Source organism: Oncorhynchus mykiss, chromosome 8, assembly GCF_013265735.2.
Source record: "Oncorhynchus mykiss isolate Arlee chromosome 8, USDA_OmykA_1.1, whole genome shotgun sequence".
NCBI lineage: Eukaryota > Metazoa > Chordata > Actinopteri > Salmoniformes > Salmonidae > Oncorhynchus > Oncorhynchus mykiss.
In genome coordinates, this window is record NC_048572.1 from 28,024,180 (window position 1) to 28,051,927 (window position 27,748).

The 27,748-nt window shown below is 39.8% G+C and overlaps 2 protein-coding genes across 5 annotated transcripts in view; one reads left to right on the forward strand and one right to left on the reverse strand.

Annotated features, from left to right (window-relative positions):
• The first annotated feature begins 8,221 nt into the window (after positions 1–8,221).
• Positions 8,222–26,255, forward strand: serpina10a (serpin peptidase inhibitor, clade A (alpha-1 antiproteinase, antitrypsin), member 10a). The gene is made up of 6 exons (XM_021612203.2): positions 8,222–8,355; positions 10,903–11,214; positions 11,493–11,774; positions 12,246–12,519; positions 18,681–18,828; positions 25,159–26,255. Exons 2-6 carry the CDS (start codon positions 10,926–10,928, stop codon positions 25,342–25,344), a joined length of 1,179 nt encoding a protein of 392 aa, XP_021467878.1. The 5' UTR covers positions 8,222–8,355; positions 10,903–10,925; the 3' UTR covers positions 25,345–26,255.
• Positions 25,980–27,748, reverse strand: part of ppp4r4 (protein phosphatase 4, regulatory subunit 4) — a 127,516-nt gene continuing 125,747 nt past the window's right edge. For 3 of the 4 annotated variants that reach the window (XM_036985225.1, XM_036985226.1, XM_036985228.1), the window contains exon 25: positions 25,980–26,655. In XM_036985225.1, the coding sequence (XP_036841120.1) occupies positions 26,610–26,655 (46 nt within the window). In that variant the 3' untranslated portion in view covers positions 25,980–26,609. The remainder of the gene's footprint in view (positions 26,656–27,748) is intronic. The other variant, XM_036985227.1, reaches the window with a different exon arrangement.

Below are 27,748 nucleotides of genomic sequence, written 5' to 3' on the forward strand. Positions count from 1 at the left end.
GTCTGCCAATAAACCAAAAAATATATATAAGAATAAATAGCTCATTGTACGTGCATATTGCAGTAGGGCGTAACAGAAGTTGTACACATGGGGAAACATTTTTAGTAGCCTTCGGTCAGGGAGAAATATGGCCTATATTATACAATGCTGCTTCGTTTAACATGACTAGAGACTTTGGCAGAATCTTTAATATTGCACAAATGATTGAAATAACAGGCTACTCTGACACTGACAAACTGAGAATCTGAGATCAATAAAAACGACCTCGTCTTGAATGTCGTCAGCATGCTGTTCACTTAAAGATTTGCCGCTCGTTCCCAACTGTAGGCTATGCAATCCACAGCTAGGCAATTTTTAATTTTTTAAAGCTAATGATCCTCTGTGGCTAAATTATAGGCCTTCTCATGGTGTAGTAGGCTATTCTGAATTGTTACATTTCTTTCTGAACAGTCAGCAGTAATTATATAACTTTGGCAAATGTATTCAATTTATCAGGGGTGCTGCAGCTCCTCCAGAACCCAAAATAATGCTAATTTAATCGTTCTCCTATTTGTTTAAAATGCAGTGGTAAACATTGGATTCATGGTGATTTACATATCTTAGTCTTGTACCCTTAAACCTTTTAAAACGGACTATAGTATTTCTTGATTAAATTTGACTTTATTTATATAATGAGTAATCCAGTAATGTCACGAGTTAATTGACACATGAATACTCTAGAAAATAGCAACTCTACAGATCCAATTAATACAATGAATATCTAAATTACTTCCACTCCACAGCACTCTATTTCCAAATGTTCGGTGGTGATAAAAACGACTTTATATTGATTCCACGGCCTGCACATGCGTAGTTCGGCCCGAGACGTCCGTTAGACGCGAAGACTTGTTCATGTGCATGAGCTTAGCTAGCCAACATCGTTTACAAGTGTGATTGGGGATTTCGATTGGAGAAGCAGTTTTAGCCTATCTTCATACTGTACTGTCTTTGGTGGTACCTTCACCTAATTGCGTTTTCAAACCTGTCTTTTATACTGGATAGCTAGTAGCCAATAGCTAGCTTTTGGGAAAGAAAATTCCACAGGCTTTTGGAACGAAATAACAGTTTTATAGTATTGTTTTTATTTAACAAAAATGTGTTAGTTTGTCACTTTCATGAGGTTGGAGTGATAATATGTTCAACAGCTTAAGCCATTGGCTCGAACCTAGATTGTTTCTTTAGATTTCGAGAAAATTAACATCTAAAGAAAAGTGGTTGATTTCTAAAACCCCAAACCCCGCCCTGATAGCTGCAGTCCTAACACGTTATGTTGCCCCTCAGCCCTCTTCCTAACCACTTTCTCCCGGGAAACCCAGTCAAAACCGGATGCAGTTTGATTTTTACATTTATTTGTTTATTAACAACAAATCAATACATAAAGCACACGAGGGAACACAAGCATACATAGATGACAAACAATGGACAATCGAGCTAGGGGGTACAATATCACATTACAATTACACAAGGACCTTAATAAGGGACATACATATACTTACAATTCTAACAGCTTTTTTGTTAGTAGAGTACCTAACTGTCTTAAAATACAGTTATTTTTGTAGGGTAAGATAATGTTTTTTTGTTTGTAAATTTACATTTCTGTATATGAAATTTGGCCAAAAGAATAATGCAATTAATTACATAAAAATGTTTCAGCTTATTTCTATCATATGTAAAGAATCCAAGCAGTACATCTCTCCACAATAGTGTAAAATCTTCATAAATGTGTTCAATTATAAATCTAATGATGTCTTGCCACAGTTTTCTTACATGAATACAATGCCAAAAAAGATGCAACACTGTTTCTGGGCAGTCATTACAAAAGGAGCCATTTGAGTTGATGTTTTCCTTAAACTTCTTCATTTAGTGGTTGGCAGGATAATATTTATGAATAATTTTAAAGGAAACTTCCTTAATTTTTTTAACAAGTAGGTATGTGTGTGGCAACATCCAAACTTTTTTCCAACAGATATTATCAATAAATCCATTCCAATAAGGCATGACATAAGGTATAGATACAACATCCTGCTGAAACAAGGTTCGTATCGCTCTGTTGTTGAATGGACCAAAAGAGAAACAAATCTTTCCTACTGATGAGTCAACAGGGTCAATAGAAGGTAGGCTCTGAGGGTCAGGTCTTGACACATTCCTGAATAACAGAGCAACACCTGAGGGAATGGCATCTAAAACAATTGCAAAATATTTAGGTGTTACAGGGACCTTGTAAAGTGATAAGAATTCCTTATAACTGAGTAAAAGACCCTCTGCATTTACCAGTTGGCTCATCAATAGGATATTATTTCGGAACCAATATTCTAAAAACAAAGAAGTATTTTTATACAATATATCCCGATTATTCCATATATAATATCTGTGTGGAGAAACATTATGTTTATAAATTAAGGACCATGACAAGAAAACCTGCCGATGAAAAGCAGAAAGTTTCACTGGAACTTTGTCAATATTATAATTGCAAAACAATCTGAAGTTAAGGCCACCAAAAGTAGAGAAGACATGATGAGGAATAAAATTCCAGATAGAAGTGGGTCTTCTTAGGAATTGTTTTATCCAATTGATCTTAAAAGTATTATTTAAAGTAGTAAAGTCCAGAAAATTCAGTCCACCTTTCTCATAAGTGTTCATTACAACAGTTTTTCTAATGTAATGGGTACGGTTTCTCAAAAGAAAGTTGAAAAGCATCTGGTCTATCTCCTTGCTTATTTTACTGTCAAGATATAAAGAGAGAGTGCCATATGTTAGTCTATAGATACCTTCGGCCTTGGTTATTAGGACTCTACCTTTTATAGATACAGTGCCTTGCGAAAGTATTCGGCCCCCTTGAACTTTGCGACCTTTTGCCATATTTCAGGCTTCAAACATAAAGATATAAAACTGTATTTTTTTGTGAAGAATCAACAACAAGTGGGACACAATCATGAAGTGGAACGACATTTATTGGATATTTCAAACTTTTTTAACAAATCAAAAACTGAAAAATTGGGCATGCAAAATTATTCAGCCCCTTTACTTTCAGTGCAGCAAACTCTCTCCAGAAGTTCAGTGAGGATCTCTGAATGATCCAATGTTGACCTAAATGACTAATGATGATAAATACAATCCACCTGTGTGTAATCAAGTCTCCGTATAAATGCACCTGCACTGTGCAGAGAGCATCATGAAGAACAAGGAACACACCAGGCAGGTCTGAGATACTGTTGTGAAGAAGTTTAAAGCCGGATTTGGATACAAAAAGATTTCCCAAGCTTTAAACATCCCAAGGAGCACTGTGCAAGCGATAATATTGAAATGGAAGGAGTATCAGACCACTGCAAATCTACCAAGACCTGGCCGTCCCTCTAAACTTTCAGCTCATACAAGGAGAAGACTGATCAGAGATGCAGCCAAGAGGCCCATGATCACTCTGGATGAACTGCAGAGATCTACAGCTGATGTGGGAGACTCTGTCCATAGGACAACAATCAGTCGTATATTGCACAAATCTGGCCTTTATGGAAGAGTGGCAAGAAGAAAGCCATTTCTTAAAGATATCCATAAAAAGTGTTGTTTAAAGTTTGCCACAAGCCACCTGGGAGACACACCAAACATGTGGAAGAAGGTGCTCTGGTCAGATGAAACCAAAATTGAACTTTTTGGCAACAATGCAAAACGTTATGTTTGGCGTAAAAGCAACACAGCTGAACACATCATCCCCACTGTCAAACATGGTGGTGGCAGCATCATGGTTTGGGCCTGCTTTTCTTCAGCAGGGACAGGGAAGATGGTTCAAATTGATGGGAAGATGGATGGAGCCAAATACAGGACCATTCTGGAAGAAAACCTGATGGAGTCTGCAAAAGACCTGAGACTGGGACGGAGATTTGTCTTCCAACAAGACAATGATCCAAAACCTAAAGCAAAATTAACAATGGAATGGTTCAAAAATAAACATATCCAGGTGTTAGAATGGCCAAGTCAAAGTCCAGACCTGAATCCAATCGAGAATCTGTGGAAAGAACTGAAAACTGCTGTTCACAAATGCTCTCCATCCAACCTCACTGAGCTCAAGCTGTTTTGCAAGGAGGAATGGGAAAAAATGTCAGTCTCTCGATGTGCAAAACTGATAGAGACATACCCCAAGCGATTTACAGCTGTAATCGCAGCAAAAGGTGGCGCTACAAAGTATTAACTTAAGGGGGCTGAATAATTTTGCACGCCCAATTTTTCAGTTTTTGATTTGTTAAAAAAGTTTGAAATATCCAATAAATGTCGTTCCACTTCATGATTGTGTCCCACTTGTTGTTGATTCTTCACAAAAAAATACAGTTTTATATCTTTATGTTTGAAGCCTGAAATGTGGCAAAAGGTCGCAAACTTCAAGGGGGCCGAATACTTTCGCAAGGCACTGTAAGTCCCTCTGTAGCCATTAATTTAGCTTCTTCTGGGTATTTTTAATAATAGGGTTAAAATTTTGATCCTTTGTAATGGTTATGCCTAAATATGTAAGTTCTTACCATAATATGAAGTTGTCACACAATCTTTGACAGCTATGAGTTTACAGTTATTAATGTTAAGATATAGACCAGACGCTTTTGAAAGGGATTGTATCACATTGATCGATATGGGAATTTGGTTAGCGTCTTTCAGAAAAAGTGTAGTATCATCAGCCTTATAATAATTTCTTTACCACCTATGGAAATACCTTGTACAGGACTATTATTTAAAGAATTTGCAAGAAGTTGGGTGATTAATAAAAACAGGTACGGGGAGATAGGACAACCTAGGTGTCTGGCTAGACTGTAAACTCTCCTTCCAGACTCATATCAAACATCTCCAATCTAAAATCAAATCTAGAGTCGGCTTTCTATTCCGCAACAAAGCCTCCTTCACTCACGCCGCCAATCTTACCCTAGTAAAACTGACTATCCTAACGATCCTCGACTTCGGCGATGTCATCTACAAAATAGCTTCCAACACTCTACTCAGCAAACTGGATGCAGTTTATCACAGTGCTATCCGTTTTGTTACTAAAGCACCTTATACCACCCACCACTGCGACCTGTATGCTCTAGTCGGCTGGCCCTCGCTACATATTCGTCGCCAGACCCACTGGCTCCAGGTCATCTACAAGTCCATGCTAGGTAAAGCTCCGCCTTATCTCAGTTCACTGGTCACGATGGCAACACCCACCCGTAGCACGCGCTCCAGCAGGTGTATCTCACTGATCATCCCTAAAGCTAACACCTCATTTGGCCGCCTTTCGTTCCAGTTCTCTGCTGCCTGTGACTGGAACGAATTGCAAAAATCGCTGAAGTTGGAGACTTTTATCTCCCTCACCAACTTCAAACATCTGCTATCTGAGCAGCTAACCGATCGCTGCAGCTGTACATAGTCTATTGGTAAATAGTCCACCAATTTTACCTACCTCATCCCCATACTGTTTATATTTATTTACTTTTCTGCTTTTTTGCACACCAATATCTCTACCTGTACATGACCATCTGATCATTTATCACTCCAGTGTTAATCTGCAAAATTGTAATTATTCGCCTACCTCCTCATGCCTTTTGCACACAATGTATATAGACTCTCTTTTTTTCTACTGTGTTATTGACTTGTTAATTGTTTACTCCATGTGTAACTCTGTGTTGTCTGTTCACACTGCTATGCTTTATCTTGGCCAGGCTGCAGTTGCAAATGAGAACTTGTTCTCAACTAGCCTATCTGGTTAAATAAAGATTCAATAAAAATATCAAAAAATCAAAAAATCAGTGTTATTAACCCCTGACTCATTGTAGGAGGGAGAACATTGTTTTTAATACTCTCTAAAAAACACTTCAAATAGGAAGGGAGCTATTTGTTCAGAAAATAATTTGTAAAATTCTGATGTAATTCCATCAACACCTGGTGATTTATTGTTCTTTAGATGTTTGATAGACTCTATAATCTCTTCAGCTTTGATGGGTTCATCACACTGTTTAGATTATATATCACTGATAGAGTGAACATTATTCAGTGAGTTAAAAAACATATCTGTGGATTCCTGACAGTACGTAGAGCTATACAATTTTCGGTATAAATTGCTGCTACAGTATTTAGCGATTCATTTTTGGTCATCTGTAATAACACCATCAATGTTACATTTATGGATAGTGTTATTTTTAGAGTAAAATTGATCAAGTCTAAAGAAATAGGATGAATTCTGTTCTCCCTTCTCAATCCATTTTTCCCTAGATCTAATAAAGGCTCCTTCTGCTTTTAATCTATATATATTATCCAGTTTATTTTGTAAATCAATTAGTTCCATCTTTTCCTCCACCGAGAGGCCGGCTGGGGACCTCTGAGAAAGGAAAGTTATCTTAATGATCACCTTTTCCTCCTCAGCTCTTCTGGTTTTAGCAAGATTACTACCATATTTTCTAAGGTATTTGGATACCTCAAATTTAAAGAGCTCCCAGTTCTTGCAATAAGATTTTTCTTCACAAGCCCTTTCCCAAAAGTGTGAGAGCAGATCTTTAACCTCAAATTTAACTATATCATTATTTAATAATGAGCTATTTAGCTTCGGCCTTGTGAAGTTGATATGACTCACAATTCAACGCAAACTGTTGTCACGTGTCAAACTGCATTTTGCGAATGTCAGACAAAATTTTGACATTAGCTTGCTTATATATATCGTAGTGATGAGCCTATAACACTTAGCTCGCTTTATACACATCATTTTTTGAATTCTGAAATGTATTTGAATAAATTACCAAACTATAAAACTATCTAGCCAGCTATGGGTAACTGTAGTTAGCTAGGTACATTCATAGCTTTAGGTTGGTTGTTTTTAAACTCAACTTCAAGATTTCCACCAAGGACGTTGCTTCTCCGATCATCTCTCCCCTCGCTTGAGCAAGGGACATTTAAGGTACACTCGGAGGTAAAACGTCATTCTATGGCTAAGAGCTGTCTACTTTGACTATGGACTGCAACCAATGAGCCAGATATTTCACCGGATGTATAAATGTGAAACATCCGGTTGGCGTTTCCGTTCATTACCAAATATGTTTATGATAGGAAGCACAGTGGACGGAAGTGGGAGAAGATGGATCGAGATGGACTTTGGCCTGTATTCTGCAAATTTTCTCATCGACAAAACATTTGATCTCCATACAGTTTTCTGTTTCCAAACTAAAATCTGTACCAAACAGAGTGGACTGCATTTTATAGACTTTACACTTTGCCAAAGTTGAAAGAAAAAAAAAGATAGTCATGCGCACTAGGATTAATTTGCTCCCCATTGGAAAGGACAGGGTCTGGTTTATCCTGGCGTTGTTATAAAAATCTTTGATACCACTGTGAAGCAGGCAAGAATAACTATGTACTTCCGGGTCATGGATATTTAGAATCCTTCAGAATAAATGTCCCGTCCTGTTTACTTTGTAAAATAATAATTAGTGCGAAAATTATGGAAAATGTGCACAATTATTTATATATTTCATACTAGTTATCATGCAAAGAATAATTAAAAGTATTTCTATAAGTTAATATGTTTATTTTTTTAAGCCTAATTGGTCAACATTGTTTGTTGTCTGTGTACTCCTATCATTTATTGCGCCGTACAAAATTATCTGTAGCTTGTGTCACAGTAAAAGGGAGTCCATTCTACTCAGGAGCACTCCTAGTTTCCACATCCACAGAGTTTACACCAAGAGGAGTGTCGCTGCTCATTTGGCGGCCCATAAAGAGTGACCAATCAGCTTAAATAAATAAAAAAAAATCATACTGCAAATACATATTGCACCATGCACAATTATGTGTACGTTGTGTCTCCATAAAAGGAGTGTCCATTTTACTATGTCCAATATGAATGGGCTAATTAACAATGGGATTGAAAGTGTTTTCTAAAGTTGATTATTATAATTATAATGTTATTTATAATATTGTTATTACTGTTTTATTAATAGTATAATTCAAAATCATGTTTTATTTGTATTACTGTTGTTACCTTGATAACTATCTAGTAATCATCACTTTTAATGCTGTTAAAAATATTGTCAATAGTATAATATTATTGGTGTTATAAAGGCGATTCACTTTATTCCTGTTTTCATATTGTTAAACTGCTAACATTTCCTCATAAATTTGTACGAATTCCTACTCTTTGTATTCTTATTTGCATGACTTTTACTTTGAAGGAAAATCGCTGAGTTCATGGCCTTATTCTTGCTCGGTTTTGTTAATTCCTGCCTGCGGAACAGAGGTCTTCACAGGCGTATTTTTTGTTATCTGTGACGTTATCCTGATCAATTTCCAGGCAGGCTTTTTAGTGCAAAAGTAAGTATTCTATCGTCCTTTCTATTTTAAAATATGAGTTGCTATTCAGTGTCGCATCATATTCGGTGAAGAAACCCCGCTCGTTACACCCATGCTATTGAAATTGCCTACGCATAATAATATTATTGCCAGGTCTCTTGCCATAACTCAAATTAATGTACATTTTAAAGCTAGATTATGTTTCCATTTTATTTTATACAACGATATCACGATGTTTTGATGCACTCTTGCGTAATAGCCGCCTATTTGTCTATTCTTGAATGGTTTAAATGGTTGTGGAATGTGCACATAAATAGCACACCAGCTGCCAAGATCAGGGCCATAATCTGTTAAATCCCCCCCCAAAATCAATTAAAAAAGGTACTTTAATAAAGGTCAACGAGCCTGATACAACCTACCAGCCCATCCTATTTATGTCTCAGTAGCTTGGTTTCCATCAATGATTTGTATATACACTAGATGACTGATAGGGGCGCTGTGTTGAAGCCACCACGCCTCCATCTTGGCACTCTTTGGAAGCAATAAAAATGCATTTATTAATGTCTTCATTCGTTTTTGCCACATGTATTATATTACAGACACCTTAATGCATACTTTTAAATTATGTTATGTGTTGCTAAACATACAAAACAATATATAACAATATTGTCCTTAAAGTCTATATATTTGAGATGACTAATGGTATATGTCATTTTGTCCTTAAAACATTTAATTGAAATAATGTAGAATTCCGTTCATTCCTATGGAGGACTTTTCCTACTGGGGAGTGCCAATATGGCTGACTAACTGGTGGCTTCAAAGCCTCAGTAGTCCTTTGTAGCTCAGTTGGAAGAGAATGGCACTTGTAAAACCAGGGTAAGGGGTTTCATTCCCAGCACCACCCATACATGACTGCAAGTTGCTTTTGATAAAAGCGTCTGCTAAATGGCATATATTATTATTATTATATTAATGTCCAATACATAGCACAGTATCCATCTGATTGGAGATACAATTTCATACAAATATTCTAAAATCTGCATAGAGAAAATAGTCTTGACACAACTGTGGGAAGCATTAGAGTCAACATGGGCCAGCATCCCTGTGGAATGCTTTTGACACCTTGTAGAGTTTATGCGCCAACGAATTGAGGCTGTTCTGAGGGAAAAAGAGTGCAACTCAATATTAGGAAGTTGTTCCTATTTTTTTGTATGGAGGTTGGAATAATACTGTCAAATTGTGAAAATGGATAATGCCCTTTAAGTGTAAGAGACATTTATTTTACGGCCTGCCTGGTGACATCAGCAGGTGGTAAATTTAGTTAATAGACAAAATAAGAAAGAGTTCCAAATCTCTCTGCCAATAACAGCTAGTTTTCAGTTTTCCCTTCCCCACTCAGACCACTCTCAGACATTCCTAGCAAAATTCAAAATTGAGAAAATCCTCTTTGCAAAGAAGCAGTTTTAAAAATATATTTTTTTTTACCATTTTAATTTAAAAAAAATCACAGTAAGGTACTTAATTGTTACCCAGAAGTGACTGGATATTCTTTAAAAAAGGCTGCATTGGACCTTGTCGGGAAGAGTGAGGTGTGCCCAACTACAGAAGTGGGAGTGTAGGCACGCTCTGGCAGTCTTCCTAACTGCTCCACTTGAGCGAGGTCCAGCCTGCAGTCTTGTGCCAGTCAGTTGATTAGGGAATGCCTTGCAGGTGTGCTGATTTAGTAATCCTGCACAGGTGTGTTGGGTGAGCATAGCTGTGGCGCAGTCTTTGGCTGGCCTGGTGCTGAAGATAGTTTAGCAATGTGGAAGGCTGCACTGAGTGCCACTGTTCACTGTGCTGCAGCCAGTGCCGCTGTCCATAGTGATGCACTGGGAGTCGTTCAGCCACGCCCATGCCCATGTCTTTCACAGTGCCACAGACCTTTGAAGAAAAATGAAGGATTTCAGCACCCAAAGAAAATAATGCAGTTAAACAGGACAGACTTAGGTACAAGGTACGCATTAAAAAAGTATCAACTGATACGCATGTCAACTCCATTGAGATTTATGAAGTGGAGTTTACTCAGCTACTCTGGACACTGACAGTTTTTTTAGATTAGTGACCTTATTTTGTGGAATAATTTTTTTATTAACAGAACACTTTAGGGCTGTAATGAATTTCGGACGACATAATGATGCGCAACTAGGATCCCATACTATATACAGGATCCTAGTTGCGGTCCCGAAGCTACTGTAGCACTGTCTGCATTGCCCATCAAATGTATCATTTGTAATATGTAGGTACTTTACTGTCCTAATAACATATTGTAATTTTAATAGCCTATTACATATCGTACATAATTACATAAATATTAAAAAGATAGTGGACCCCAAAATCAAACATTTTCAGATATTTCTCAGCTCAATTTTAGACCATTTGTTTTGTATGAAAATGTCAGGCAATCTTTGATTTTGGAGTGTACTATACCTTTAACGCTAGACTAATTAAATGTTTATGTGTTAGTGTTGAACTTAACTTGCTGAGGACACTTTGCTTAAAACATGTATATTTTGTTTCCATTGCGAGCTGAGAAAAGCGGAGGAAGAACCATGACGTCCAGACTCCTCCCCCTCCTGGCGTGCATCCCACTCCTCGCCATGCCACTTTTGGCACAGGAGCCCAGCGCTGGGGAAATCCAGGACCTGAGCACCAGAAATGCTGACTTTGCCGCCCGGCTGTACCGTGCCATTGCTAGCACCACTGATGACAACGTCCTTCTCTCCCCATTCACCGTATCTCTGGGTTTAGCTGCATTGATGAGTGGCGCCGATGGCTCTACACGCGAGCAACTCCTTCAGGGCCTGAGTCTGAATGCTCTCGACCACCTAAGGATCCCAGGTATTTAGCCCTAGAGAATAGAGATGCAGACCAGTAAGTGGGAGGGTGGTGGTGGGTTCAAATCCCAGGCTAGAGGAGGAAACAAACCAGTAACCGAAGAGTTCCTGGTATCAGATTATTTTGCCGTTGTGCCCTTGAGCAAGGCACTTCACCTCAAAAAAGTGACAATGCTCTGCGGCTGACCCTGTATTGTTTCCATAATTGTTCTGTTTGTTTGTGTTTCTCTGAGTTATTAAAAAAAAATACAAATGTACATTTTCAATTGTTTTCTATGCCAGAACTGTTCCAGAGTGTCCGGGATAGCATGGCCCAGAGTGGGTTTGTGAACCAGGGTATCGGCATCCTTCCCCGCCAGCAGTTCAAAGTGGACTCGACCTACCGAGACTTTGTGCAGACCAAGTATGGAGGAAATGTCCAGGGGCTGGACTATAGCGACGGGGCTGCCAAGGACACCATCAACCAGTTTTTCTACACCTACACCAGGGAGCAGGTGAAGGAGGTGGTCAGCGCCATCGACCCCCAGACCCAGATGATGCTAATCACTGCCATTTTCTTTCAAGGTGAGGAGTAGGCACAGGGGTTCAGTAGAACATGGTGCTTGCAACTCCAGGGTAATGGGTTCGATTACCTGGAACACCCATACGCAAAAAAGTTGTTTTGGATAAAAGCGTCTGCTAAATGGCAAATTATATATATTATACAGTATTTTACACCTGTATTTTATGACCTTTTGTAAACATAACCATGCCCCCAGGCTGAAGCGCAAACGGCTGAAGTGTCTGGGAATGAGATTATTGTAAGCACAGTCTGTTTATAAACATATCTTTCCAGGTGACATTTACTGCCGTTGATGCATATAACAAGGCACTTCACATCTACAAATGCTCTGTTAGCACTGCTTTTTGTGGGTGATGCTGTGCTGCTCCCAGCCTTGTTCGTGTGTAAGTGAGGTTGGGTATTGTGACATCAACACGTATATCAGTTGTGACAGCAACATGCTGTTTGATTCCCTTTTCTGTTTCTCTCACCAGGCCAGTTTGCCCTCACCTTCAATACCAGCTTCACCCAGGACGAGCGCTTCTACGTGAACAAGTACAAAATTGCCATGGTCCCCATGATGTTCCGCTCCGACAAGTACCACCTGGCGTACGACCGCTCTCTCAAGCTGGGTGTCCTGAAGCTGCCCATGACGGGCGGCGCCGCCATGCTGGTGCTTCTGCCCGACGAGGACGTGGACTACACCTCCATCGACGAGGAGATCACGGGAGAACGCTTCCAAGGCTGGCTCAAACAACTCAAGAGGACGTAGGTTGGATTGGACTACAACAATGGAATGGGTTGCTTATATGAGGTTCATGGGTCGTTCAACCTAACAATGCATCAGATTGTGCTGAAATCGTTTCTGTAGTTAAAAATAAGATTAGCATTCCTGAAACATTATTTTGTTGAAATTTTATTTGATCTGAGAAATTAAGCTAATTGATTGCACCCAATTTTGCCATTTTCATTTCTAGGATTCAAATCATTTTCAATTAACCTAACTTCCAATTTGGACCAACATTCTTCCTAACTTTGGTAGAGTTCTATTTTCGTCTGGTGTTAAGTCAGCGCAATTTTCAAAGGCACGCTAGTTTGTGATTTTGACCTGATAAAGCCAGCGCTCTTCAATTTTCAAACCCTAGTGCCAGGAATCGTAATTTACCTGTCTTATACAAGCACGCTGATGTGGGATTTCTGAGGTGTATCCTTAAAAACGTTAAAAACGTTAAAAACGTTAAAAACGTGCTCCAAAGTACCAATTTCAGTATGCGCTGGTGGGGATGTTTAAGACCAACCGAAAGCAGGTCTTAGCGGCAACGTGGTTATTTATGCCATGGATTTTGACTACAGAAGCTCCGCCTATCCAGCTGTGGTACACAGTGCACATATGCACATGGAACAAGAAAGATGTGCGTAAACCTCGTATTTAGAAACAGAAAACACAAACAATGTTTTTTGTTGTTATGCCCAATGCATTCACCAAGTAGTCAAGACTATCAATATGTGAGACCGCTTTAAAATTCATCTTAATCACCAAAGCTTTAATAAGATATATAGATTGTCAGCAGCAAAACAGTGATTAGACATCCTCCTTTCTATCTATGCAGGCTATTTAGCCAGGTCCTGTTATTATTTTGGATGTGTGGTAAAAAACCCTCCATGTAGGCTATACAGTGCATTCGGAAAGTATTTAGACTTTTTCCACATTTTGTTGCGTTACAGCCTTATTCTAAAATGGATGAAATTGTTTTTTTTGTCCTCAATCTACACACAATACCCCATAATGATGAAGCAAAACAGATTATAAAACCCCCCTGAAATATCACATTTACATAAGTATTCAGACCCTTTACTCAGTACTTTGTTGAAGCACCTTTGGCAGAGATTACAGCCTCGAGTCTACTTCGTTATGAAGCTTGGCACACTGGTATTTGGGGAGTTTCTCCAATTCTTCACGGCAGATCCTCAAGCTCTGTCAGGTTGGATGGGGAGTGTCGCTGCACAGCTATTTTCAGGTCTCTCCAGAGATGTTCAATCGGGTTCAAATCCGGGCACTGGCTGGGCCAGTCAAGGACATTCAGAGACTTGTTCCGAAGCCACTTCTACGTTATCTTGGCTGTGTGCTTAGGGTCATTGTCCTGTTGGAAGGTGAACCTTTGCCCCAGTCGGAGGTCCTGAGCGCTCTAGAGCAGGTTTTCATCAAGGATCTCTCTGTACATTGCACTGTTCATCTTTCCCTTGATTCTGACTAGTCTCCCAGTCCCTGCCGCTGCAAAACATCCCCACAGCATGATGCTGCCACCGCAATGCTTCACCATAGGCATGGTGCCAGGTTTCCTCTAGAAGTAATGCTTGGCATTCAGGCCATAGAGTTTAATATTGGTTTCATCAGACCAGAGAATCTTGTATCTCATGGTCTTAAAGTCCTTTAGGTGCCATTTGACAAACTCCAAGTGGGCTGTCATGTGTCTTTTACCGAGGAGTGGCTTCCGTCTGGCCACGCTACCATAAAGGCCTGATTGGTGGAGTGCAGCAGAGATGGTTGTCCTTCTGGAAGGTTCTATCATTCCCACAGAGGAACTCTGGACGTCTGTCAGAGTGACCATCAGGTTCTTGCTCATCTCCATGACCAAGGCCCTTCTCCCCACCGATTACGCAGTTAGGCCGGGTCGGCCAGCTCAAACTTATTTTATTTAAGAATGATGGAGGCCACTGTGTTCTTGGGGACTTTCAATGCTGCAGACATTTTTTGGTACCCTTCCCCAGATCTGTGCCTCAACGCAATCCTGTCTCAGAGCTCTACTGACAATTCCTTCCATCTCGTGGCTTGGTTTTTGCTCTGACATGCACTGTCAACTGTGGGACCCTATATACAGTTGGGAGAACAAGTATTTGGTACACTGCCGATTTTGCAGGTTTCCCTACTTACAAAGCATGTAGAGGTCTGTAATTCTTTTCATAGGTACACTTCAACTGTGAGAGATGGAATCTAAAGCATAAATCCAGAAAATCACATTGTATGATTTTTAAGTAATTAATTTGCATTTTATTGCATGACATAAGTATTTGATCACCTACCAACCAGTAAGAATTCCGGCTCTCACAGACCTGTTCGTTTTTCTTTAAGAAGCCCTCCTGTTCTTCACTCATTACCTGTATTAACTGCACCCTGTTTGAACTCGTAACCTGTATAAAAGACACCTGTCCACACACTCAATCAAACAGACTTCAACCTCTCCACAATGGCCAAGACCAGAGAGCTGTGTAAGGACATCAGGGATAAAATTGTAGACCTGCACAAGGCTGGGATGGGATACAGCTTGGTGAGAAGGCAACAACTGTTGGCGCAATTATTAGAAAATGGAAGAAGTTCAAGATGATGGTCAATCACCCTCGGTCTGGGGCTCCATGCAAGATCTCACCTCGTGGGGCATCAATGATCATGAGGAAGGTGAGGGATCAGCCCAGAACTACACGGCAGGACCTGGTCAATTACCTGAAGAGAGCTGGGACCACAGTCTCAAAGAAAACCATTAGTAACACACTACGCCGTCATGGATTAAAATCCTGCAGCGTACGCAAGGTCCCCCTGCTCAAGCCAGCGCATGTCCAGGCCCGTCTGAAGTTTGCCAATGACCATCTGGATGATCCAGAGGAGGAATGGGAGAAGGTCATGTGGTCTGATGAGACTAAAATAGAGCTTTTTGGTCTAAACCCGCCGTGTTTGGAGGAAGAAGAAGGATGAGTACAATGCCAAGAACACCATCCCAACCGTGAAGCATGGAGGTGGAAACATCATTCTTTGGGGATGCTTTTCTGCAAAGGGGACAGGACGACTGCACCGTATTGAGGGGAGGATGGATGGGGCCATGTATCGCGAGATCTTGGCCAACAACCTCCTTCCCTCAGTAAGAGCATTGAAGATGGGTCGTGGCTGGGTCTTCCAGCATGACAATGGCCCGAAACACACAGCCAGGGCAACTAAGGAGTGAGAAGCAGTAAGAAGCATCTCAAGGTCCTGGAGTGGCCTAGCCAGTCTCCAGACCTGAACCCAATAGAACATCTTTGGAGGGAGCTGAAAGTTCTTATTGCCCAGCGACAGCCCCGAAACCTGAAGGAGGTCTGTATGGAGGAGTGGGCCAAAACCCCTGCTGCAGTGTGTACAAACCTGGTCAAGAACTACAGGAAACGTATGATAAAATGAAAATCAATTACTTAAAAATCATACAATGTGATTTTTGGATTTTTGTTTTAGATTCCGTCTCTCATAGTTGAAGTGTACCTATGATAAAAATTACAGACCTCTACATGCTTTGTAAGTCGGAAAACCTGCAAAATCAGCAGTGTATCAAATTCTTGTTCTCCCCACTGTAGACAGGTATGTGCCTTTACAAATCAATGTCCAATCAATTGAATTTACCACAGGTGGACTCCAATCAATTTGTAGAAACATCTCAAAGGTGATCAATGGAAACAGGATGCACCTGAGCTCAATTTCGAGTCTCATAGCAAAGGGTCTGAATTATTATGTAAATAAGGTATTTCTGTTTTTTTTTATACATTTGCAAACATTTCAAAAAAACTATTTTCGCCTTGTCATTATGGGATATTGTGTGTAGATTAGACATTTTTATTTAATCCATTTTAGAATAAGGCTGTAACGTAACAAAATGTGGAAGAAAACAAATCGTAGAAGGCCACCCTTATCCTACGATAACGAAAGTGGTTCAACGCTAAAGCACCTGGTGTCTTTCTTATCCTGGCGATGCATTAGCTAAGTGGCCTATACATAAAATGTTTCTAAATGGTCTACTCATGCATACTCCATTTGGCTTGTATCCGTCACCAGTTCCAGAGTGCCTCTTGTCCGGTTACCAGAGGAGTGCTCCTTCAAGCATAGGCTATTCAGATTATTTCAGTCCTATAACGCCTTATCAACAGTAGGCCTAGGCTATATTTTGCTTATTGAGAACGTGCCTCACACATACAATACAATTTACGGGAGCTTATAGTATTTTTTATTTGAGAAGTGCAATGCGTAAAGGCCTATACTCGTTGAAGCCAAATGGGTTTTGTTACTGTAGTTTATGCTATTTAGTAAACTGTAGTATGAATCAACAATGGACTAGGATGAGAATATTCTGTGCCGCCAGCCGAATTGGAGTTGATGAAAAAGTTAGGCATAAATATCATACCTCAACAAAAATGCTAACCTCCCGTTATTGGTAATGGTGCGAGGTTAGCATGTTTTGGGGGCATGAAAATACCCTCAAATAAAAGGTGTCAGTCGCCTCCATATAAAACATTTGATCTCAAATCCAAAATGCTGGAGAATAGAGCCAATGGTGATAGAGCAAATGCTGGAGTATACAGTGCCTTGCGAAAGTATTCGGCCCCCTTGAACTTTGCGACCTTTTGCCACATTTCAGGCTTCTAACATAAAGATATAAAACTGTATTTTTTTGTGAAGAATCAACAACAAGTGGGACACAATCATGAAGTGGAACGACATTTATTGGATATTTCAAACTTTTTTAACATATCAAAAACTGAAAAATTGGGCGTGCAAAATTATTCAGCCCCTTTACTTTCAGTGCAGCAAACTCTCTCCAGAAGTTCAGTGAGGATCTCTGAATGATCCAATGTTGACCTAAATGACTAATGATGATAAATACAATCCACCTGTGTGTAATCAAGTCTCTGTATAAAGGCACCTGCACTGTGATAGTCTCAGAGGTCCGTTAAAAGCGCAGAGAGCATCATGAAGAACAAGGAACACACCAGGCAGGTCCAAGATACTGTTGTGAAGAAGTTTAAAGCCGGATTTGGATACAAAAAGATTTCCCAAGCTTTAAACATCCCAAGGAGCACTGTGCAAGCGATAATATTGAAATGGAAGGAGTATCAGACCACTGCAAATCTACCAAGACCTGGCCGTCCCTCTAAACTTTCAGCTCATACAAGGAGAAGACTGATCAGAGATGTAGCCAAGAGGCCCATGATCACTCTGGATGAACTGCAGAGATCTACAGCTGATGTGGGAGACTCTGTCCATAGGACAACAATCAGTCGTATATTGCACAAATCTGGCCTTTATGGAAGAGTGGCAAGAAGAAAGCCATTGCTTAAAGATATCCATAAAAAGTGTTGTTTAAAGTTTGCCACAAGCCACCTGGGAGACACACCAAACATGTGGAAGAAGGTGCTCTGGTCAGATGAAACCAAAATGAAACTTTTTGGCAACAATGCAAAACGTTATGTTTGGTGTAAAAGCAACACAGCTGAACACACCATCCCCACTGTCAAACATGATGGTGGCAGCATCATGGTTTGGGCCTGCTTTTCTACAATGGAATGGTTCAAAAATAAACATATCCAGGTGTTAGAATGGCCAAGTCAAAGTCCAGACCTGAATCCAATCGAGAATCTCTGGAAAGAACTGAAAACTGCTGTTCACAAATGCTCTCCATCCAACCGCACTGAGCTCGAGCTGTTTTGCAAGGAGGAATGGGAAAAAATGTCAGTCTCTCGATGTGCAAAACTGATAGAGACATACCCCAAGCGACTTACAGCTGTAATCGCAGCAAAAGGTGGCGCTACATTAAGGGGGCTGAATAATTTTGCACGCCCAATTTTTCAGTTTTTGATTTGTTAAAAAAGTTTGAAATATCCAATAAATGTCGTTCCACTTCATGATTGTGTCCCACTTGTTGTTGATTCTTCACAAAAAAATACAGTTTTATATCTTTATGTTTGAAGCCTGAAATGTGGCAAAAGGTCGCAAAGTTCAAGGGGGCCGAATACTTTCGCAAGGCACTGTATATTATAATCATTTACTCATTTTCTTTTTTAGAACTTCAAACACTCAACCATTGGCCATACGACCCATTCCTAATGATTATGATGTCACTTCCTGTGCTTTGCAGAAGGCTGGAGGTGCAGCTGCCTAGATTTATACTGGAGCAGTCATACTCCCTGCAGAAGGTCCTGCCAGGCCTCGGGATCAGCGAGGTCTTCCAGGACAGCGCTGACTTCTCTGGCATCGGTGGGGAAACGGGCCTGAGGCTCTCTGAGGTCAGTGTGAGCTGGTGTTTCTCCATTAGTGTGTGTGTGTATCTGTCATTGAGTGTGCATATCTGTGTGTTGTTCATCAGTGTGTATGTGTTTCTCCCTAATGTACGTGTCTGTGGGTGTGTCTCCATAAGTGCGTCCACCACTGTGTGTTTGTATGTCACTTGACGGCCTCTTGCTCAAGTGTTAGACTGAGATAATGGAGGAGTGATAGATACCCACTGTGGGGTGGGTGGGGGACTAAAAATAATTTTAGATGCATCCCACTTCCTGCGGTGTTTTGAATGTCCACCTGTGGTTACTTTACACTGCTTGGGTTAATTGTCTCTGTGAAAGGGAAGACAGGAATAGGCATCTTGCTGAAGGCCTGCATTTCGTGGTATCCTTATTGTCTAAGCAAGGTCTCTTGGTAACTTGTGACCACTGAGAACAACTTTTTGCTAACAGAAAATGAATATCTTCATAATATTCCCAAAGCAATATGTCTCATCAGAGCCCCAAGTGAATACAAGTGAGTTGCTACAAAATCATCATAAAGTGATTAAAATAAAAATATATTATGTGATAATGTATATCAGTGCTTTCCCAAAGTTAAATTGGCAAACCGATTTCTTTGGTAACATTATTCTCAGAATGTCATGCAGTCATTCACAGTAAAGACAAAGCCTTCCAGAGTAAGGCAGGTCAAGATTAGTACATTTAAAAAGATTAGTACATTTAAAAAGGTTAGTACATTTAAAAAGGTTAGTACATACAAAAAAAAAGTTTAAAAAGGTTAGTACGTTTAAAAAGGTTAGTACGTTTAAAAAGGTTAGTACGTTTAAAAAGGTTAGTACGTTTAAAAAGGTTAGTACGTTTAAAAAGGTTAGTACATTTAAAAAAATTACATTTAAAAAGGTTAGTACGTTTAAAAAGGTTAGTGCATTCACATCCGGTAAGCGTGTGAACATCCGGTATGACACGAGGGAGAGCTCGGTTTGTTGCATTGAACATTTTGAAAGTCTAAAAAAAATGTGGTTACTAGCTACCCTTTTGAATTTGAATCTTGTGATGCGGTTAGCCGTAGTTAAAGTATTTACTCCTCTAGACTTTTTCCACATTTAGTTGTGTTACAAAGTGGGGTTCAAATGGATTTAATTGTATTTTTTGTCAACAATCTACACAAAATAGTCTATAGTCAAAGTGAAAGTAAAAATGTCATTGATTTTTACAAACTATAGAAACACCTTTGGCAGCAATTATTTTCTTTTTGAGTGAGTCTCACCTGGATTGTGCAATATTTGCCCATTATTATTTTTACAATCCTTCAAGTTCTATCAAGTTGGTTGTTGATCATTGCTAGACAGCCATTTAAATCTTGCCATAGATGTTCAAATAGATTTAAGTAAAAACTTTGAGGCCACTGAAGAACATTCAATGTCGTCTTGGTAAGCAACTCTAGTGTAGATTTGGCTGTGTGTTTTAGGGTTATTGTCCTACTGAAAGGTGAATTAGTCTCTGTGTCTGTTGGAAATCTGACTAAACCAGGTTTTCCTCTAGGAATTTGCCTGTGCTTAGCTACATTCCGTTTGTCATCCTGAAAAACTCCCCAGTTCTTGCTGATGGCAAGCATACCCATAACATGATGCAGCCACCACCATGCTTTAAATTATGGAGAGTGGTACACAGTGATGTGTTGTGCTGGATTTGCGACAAATATAACACTTTGTATTTAGGACAAAAAGTAAATTCCTTTGCCACATTTTTTACAGTATTACTTTAGTGCCCTGTTGCCACCAGGATGTGTCTTTTGTGATATTTAAGTTTGTCATTAAGGTTAGTGTTTTGTAGTAACTATAATATTGTTGTTCCATCCTCAGTTTTCTCCTATCACAGCCATTAACTATTTAAAAATCACCATTGGCCTCATGGTGAAATCCCTGAGTGGTTGTCTTTTTCTCCGGCCACTCAGTTCGGAATGAGGTCTGTATCTTTGTAGTGACTGTTGAATATCCACTTGTATTGATCATATCTTCACTAATGCTGAAGAGCTTTGCTCCAAAGCAATATCAGTTTCCATTCCCGGCTGTAGTGACCATAAAATTGTGGATTTAACAAGGAAATCCAAAGTGCCAAATGTTGGGTCTAAAGTCATTTATAAGAGATAATACAAAATGTTTCCTCAGGATTTGTTTGTGGAAGACAATGTATGTTGGTTCGATGTGTATGAGGAAGTGAATCCAGATGCAGCACTGCAAGTATTTGTAAAAGTATTAATGCCAATTGTTTATAAGCATGCACCTGTTAAGTAACTAACTTTGAGAAATGTTATAGCCCCCTGGATTGATGATGAATTGCAAAATTGTATGGTTCAAAGAAATGATGCAAAAGAGGTGGCAAACACGTCGGGCTGCTCAGCTGATTGGTTGACATACTGTAAATTGAGAAATGTGTCTAAACTTAACAAAAAGAAGAATACATTATATTACCAAACACAGATAAATGACATAAAACACAATGGAAAAAAACTTTGATATACCTTAAATAATATCATGGGTGGAAAACCCAATTCATCCTCATTGTTCATTGAAGTTGATGGTTCATTTATAACAAAACCTTTCGATATTGCTAGTCATTTCAATTACTATTTCACTAGTAAAACTCAGTAGTGAAATGACATCATTGAACCATCATACAGTATTTTTGTACAAAATATCTTATAATGAAAGAGAAAGATTGCTGTTTTGAATTTGGTCAAGTTAGTGTGGGAGAGGTGGAAAAACTATTGTTATCAATAATGATAAGCCACCAGGTATAGACAACCTTGATGGGAAACTATTGTTATCAATAATGATAAGCCACCAGGTATAGACAACCTTGATGGGAAACTATTGTTATCAATAATGATAAGCCACCAGGTATAGACAACCTTGATGGGAAACTATTGTTATCAATAATGATAAGCCACCAGGTATAGACAACCTTGATGGGAAACTATTGTTATCAATAATGATAAGCCACCAGGTATAAACAACCTTGATGGAAAACTATTGAATGGTAGCAGACTGTATTGCCACCGCTATTTTTATATCTTTAACCAAAGCTTAAAGGTGTGTTTAACTATACTCAAAATCAAATCAAATCAAATTTTATTTGTCACATACACATGGTTAGCAGATGTTAATGCGAGTGTAGCGAAATGCTTGTGCTTCTAGTTCCGACAATGCAGTAATAACCAACAAGTAATCTAACTAACAATTCCAAAACTACTGTCTTGTACACAGTGTAAGGGGATAAAGAATATGTACATAAGGATATATGAATGAGTGATGGTACAGAGCAGCATAGGCAAGATACAGTAGATGGTATCGAGTACAGTATGTACAAATGAGATGAGTATGTAAACAAAGTGGCATAGTTTAAAGTGGCTAGTGATACATGTATTACATAAGGATACAGTCGATGATATAGAGTACAGTATATACGTATGCATATGAGATGAATAATGTAGGGTAAGTAACATTATATAAGGTAGCATTGTTTAAAGTGGGGACCAGAAGACCCCACAAGTATAGTAATCCAAAAACAAATTCACCAACGGGACATTTTTGTTAGTCCCCACAAGGTCAAATGCTATTTCTAGGAGGTTAAGATTCGAATTACTGTTAGGTTTAGAATTAGGTTTAGCTAGGGTTAGTTTTAGGGTTAGGAGATACAGTTAGGTATAGGATTAGGTTTTGGGGTTACGGTTAGGGTAAGGTAAAATAGGATTTTGAATGGGGCTGAATTGTGTGTCCCCACAAGGTTAGTTATACAAGACTGTGTATGTGTCCACAGGTGTGGAAGAAAGCTAAAGTAATTCCACTGCCTAAAAAATAGTAAAGCACCCTTTGCTGGCTCTAACAGCCCCCCAATCAGTTTTCTGTCTGTTCTTAGTAAAATGATGGCTAGGATTGTGTTTTGCCAAATACAATGCTATTTTTACATCAACACATAGCCTTCAATTCATTACAGTTTCATCTCTTATCAAAATTAAAAGAAACCAATGAATACATTTACCCAATAAATGTATGTAAAATGCAGTTTCCCCGACCCTGACTTTGAATACAAGTGCTCGAAGACCTAAACCAACTGGAGTTGTACTTAAAGGGTGGGACCATTGAGCAAGTTGAGGAAGCTAAACTCCTAGGTATAACATTGGATGGTCAATTATCATGGTCAAGTCATACTGATAAAGTAGTTGTGAAGATTGGGAGGGGTATGTCTGTTATAAAAAGATGTTATGCATTTTTTTACACAAACCAACTGTAGTAGTTGTTCTGGTCTTGTCCCGTCTTGATTACTGTCCTGTAATATGGTCAAGTGCAGCGAAGAAAGACCTAGCAAAGCTGCAGCTGGCTTAAAACAGAGCAGCACACCTTGCCCTTAACTGCAACATACAGAACTAACATCAACAGTATTTATGTCAGTCTTTCCTGGTTGAGGGTTAAACGATAGATTAACTGCTTCTCTTCTAGGAATGAGAAATATTACTGTGACAAATTCCAGATTGTCTGCATAATCAAATAAAATTCAGCTCAAACATCCATGCAAACCCCACAAGACATGCCACTGGGGGTCTCTTCCCAAGTCCAAAACTAATTCACTGCAACTTAGTTTTCCAATTACTCAAGCAAACAGTCAAATTACCTGTAAAAAAACGATTAAAAAACAACTCATGGAACGGCGGGGACTATAAGGGGACACACACAAAAACACATTTTGTTTTGCATTGTTTGTACATTTGGAATGTATTAACATTCCTTATTTTGTTATGTTACAACCTTATTCTAAAATGGATTTACATTGTTTTATTCCTGATCAATTTACAAGCAATACCTCATAATGACAAAGCAAAATATGGGTTTTATAAATTTTTGCAAATGTATAAATAAAAAAATATATTTACATAAGTATTCAGACCCTTTACTCAGTACTTTGTTGAAGCACTTTTGGCAGCGATTACAGCCTCGAGTCTTCTTGGGTATGACGCTACAAGCTTGGCACACCTGTATTTGGGGAGTTTCTCTCATTCTTCTCTGCAGATCCTCTCAAGCTCTGTCAGGTTGGATGGGGAGCGTTGCTGCACAGCTATTTTCAGCTCTCTCCAGAGATGTTCGATCGGGTTCAAGTCTGGGCTCTGGCTGGGCCTCAAGGACATTCAAACTTGTCCCGAAGCCACTCCTGCGTTGTCTTGGCTGTGTGTTTAGGGTCGTTGTCCTGTTAGAAGGTGAACCTTCGCCCCAGTCTGAGGTCCTGAACACGCTGGAGCAGGTATTCAAGGATCTCTCTGTACTTTGCTCCGTTCATCTTTCCCTTGATCCTGACTAGTCTCTCAGTCCCTACCGCTGAAGAACATCCCCACAGCATGATGCTTTCACCACCATGCTTCACCATAGGTATGGTACTTGGTTTCCTCCAGATGTGATGCTTGGCATTCAGGCCAAAGACTTCAATCTGGGTTTCATCAGACCAGAGAATATTGTTCATGGTCTGAGAGTCTTTAGGTGCCTTTTGGCAAACTCCAAGAGGGCTGTCATGCGCCTTTTACTGAGGAGTGCCTTCCGACCTCATGGCTTGTTTTTTTTGCTCTGACATGCTCTGTCAACTGTGGGACCTTATATAGACAGGTGTGTGCTTTCGAAATCATGTCCAATCAATTGAATGTACCACAGCTGGACTCTAATCAAGTTGTATAAACATCATGGATGATCAATGGAAACAGGATGCACCTGAGCTCAATTTTGAGTCTCATAGCAAAGGGTCTGAATACTTATGTAAATAAGGTATTTCTAATACATTTGCCAAAATTTCTAAAAACCTGTTTTCGCTTTGTCATTATGGAGTATTGTGTGTAGATTGACGAAAAAAAGAAAAAAAATGTCAATTTTAAAATAAGGCTGTAACGTAACAAAATGTGGAAAAAGTCAAGGGGTCCGAATACTTTCCAAATGCACTGTATATTGTTGTATTTTACATTTGTGTGACTTTCCTTGTCTATCAGTGTTTTGTTACTTGTCATGTTGTGTTTTTTGTGGACCCAAAAACTAATGGGGGACCTAAATAAACAAGGAAGCTGCATTTTCTAAAGGCCATCATTAGGCTTCCATCAGCCAGTTGTCTATTAGCGCTATCATGCCAACTCCTTGCCACTCTTTGTCAATGTCATGACAATGGCAATTGGCTTGACCAGGATACTGGACAGCAATGGAGTAGGCAAGAGCACAAACAGATCTGGGGCCAGTTGGCAGCATTATTCACTTTCCTGACATCTTAACCATACAATCCTTTCTTAGCTTTATTCTGTGGTTTCAGGTTGTGCACAAGGCGGCCATCACCGTGGACGAGACCAGCAGCACCGGGAATGTTCATGCCCCGAACATCTTCGCTAGTCTACCTCCTCGGCTCACCGTCAACCGGCCTTTCCTCTTCCTCATTTACCACCAGGCCACCAGCAGCATTCTCTTCATGGGCAGGGTGATCGACCCCACCAAGAAGTAACTGCAACCATAACCATTGTCATATAGGTGTTTGTGGTTGAGTAATAACACTGTAACTAATGGTCTTGTCTGCCTGTATTGTCCTCTAATAAACACTCAAGTTGCAGGGCACCATAGGAGTCTGTGTAGATAGTATTAATGCATCCATTTGGTGAACTATAGGTCATATTCAGATATAGTGACACTTGAGGTCAGATTGCAATTGGACAAAATGTCTAGTTTTCAGTATTTTGCATACCAATATGCTGCGCAGTTATGTAATTGCCTTCATCTTAAGTACTACTCTCCTTCTCTGTTTTGCTTCCTCCCTTTACAAGGCTTAATTTGTCATTTTAAAGGCGCTGAACATGTTTTGCCTGCTGTACTCTAAAATTATAACATTTGCACTATGTAACCTAAAGGGACCAATTGTGTTTAAAACAGAACAAAGGACTAACAAACTCTGTGGTGTTTTCTGGGACACAGATTAAGCCTAGTCCTGGACTAAAAATGACTTTAGGAGATTCTCCATTGAACATGCTTTTTAGTCCAGGACTAGGTTTAATCTGTGTCAGAGAATCTGCCCCAAAAATCATTCACTGACTTATGCTTTATATTATAATAAGAAAGTAAGTAAATTGAGCTCATTATCATGTCACATATTCAACACAGGTTTATTGATTGGGTGGTGAGGGTTGGCATGGGTGGATCACTCAGGCGCTTCAGAGGCACCAGGCACAATCTCATTGGTGGGATGGAGAAATTCCGGTACCAATCACAAGTGTTGGATCATATAGTCATAAAAACTGCTTTGTTTTCTTCAATAGCCATTTGGGAAAATATAAAACATAAGAGAAGAGACTTTTCAAAGCATGCTATAATACAGAAAAAAATTGCCAATAAATAAAGGTACAAATAAAATGCATACTGTTACATATTTTGTTTGTAATTACTAATTGTTTGTTAAATGGAACGAGTTACGAGTATTTGTGGAATAAGGCAGAGATGGGTTCGATGTCAGTTCTGTTTCCCATTGGCGTAATTAAGACTCCGGACGTCTTTCCCCCGCAAGCCAATGTTGAAGTGTTTATTAGGGTTTGTTTGTCATTTGGAACCTGAAGCAGGGGGAGGACAGATGCACACTTTTGACAACTTGAGATAGATGAAGGAGGATGACCATCAGAGCAGGGGTGTAGTGGTCGTGGCCACCCGGTTCTTCACAATGCCTTGACCTCAAGGTCATCGCCGGGGACTAAGGGGTCTGTCATCGCCCCCATATAGCCAGCTTCACTCCCTCCCCGACTGCATACCGAAAGAGTTGGACTTCCTTTGTCTGGAAAACAGAGAACAGAATACAGGAGGTGCAGGTAAGCATTGGGTAAACAAGTTAATAAGTAGTAAACAAGGAGTGACCTATGTCAGATCGACACCTAGCTCCCGCCCCTACATATGAGTTGGGCAATTTCTCCTGGCAAAGGCTGGCATGAGTGCAGGTTCTGATTATTTGAATCGGGGGTGTTAAAGCTGAGCGATATGCAATATGGTACAAATTCCACCTGGCCAATCTCATCCCAAAATCATGGGCATTGTTATGGAGTTGGTCCACCCTTTTCTGCTATAACAGGCTCCACACTTCTGGGAAGGCTTTCCACTAGAATTTGGAACATTGCTACGGGGACTTGCTTCCATTCAGCCACAAGCACTAGTAAGGTTGGGCACTGATGTTGGGCGATTAGGCCTGGCTCACAGTCGGCGCTCCAATTCATTCTAACAGTGTTTGATGCGGTTGAGGTCAGGGCTCTGTGCAGAACACTCAAGTTCTTCCACACCATATACAGTCATGGCCAAAAGTTTTGAGAATGACACACATATTCATTTCCACAGTTCGCTGCTTCGGTGTCTTTAGATATTTTTGTCAGATGTTACTATGGAATACTGAAGTATAATTATAAGTGTCAAAGGCTTTTATTGACAATTACATGAAGTTGACACAAAGAGTCAATATTTGCAGTGTTGACCCTTCTTTTTCAAGACCTCTGCAATCCGCCCTGGCATGCTATCAATTAACTTCTGGGCCACATCCTGACTGATGGCAGCCCCTTCTTGCATAATCAATGCTTGGAGTTTGTCAGAATTTGTTGGTTTTTGTTTGTCCACCCGCCTCTTGAGGATTGACCACAAGTTCTCAATGGGATTACGGTCTGGGGAGTTTCCTGGCCATGGACCCAAAATATCAATGTTTTGTTCCCCGAGCCAATTAGTTATCACTTTTGTCTTATGGCAAGGTGCTCCATCATGCTGGAAAAGGCATTGTTCATCACCAAACTGTTCCTGGATGGTTGGGAGAAGTTGCTCTCGGAGGATGTGTTGGTACCATTCCTTATTCATGGCTGTGTTCTTAGGCAAAATTGTGAGTGAGCCCACTC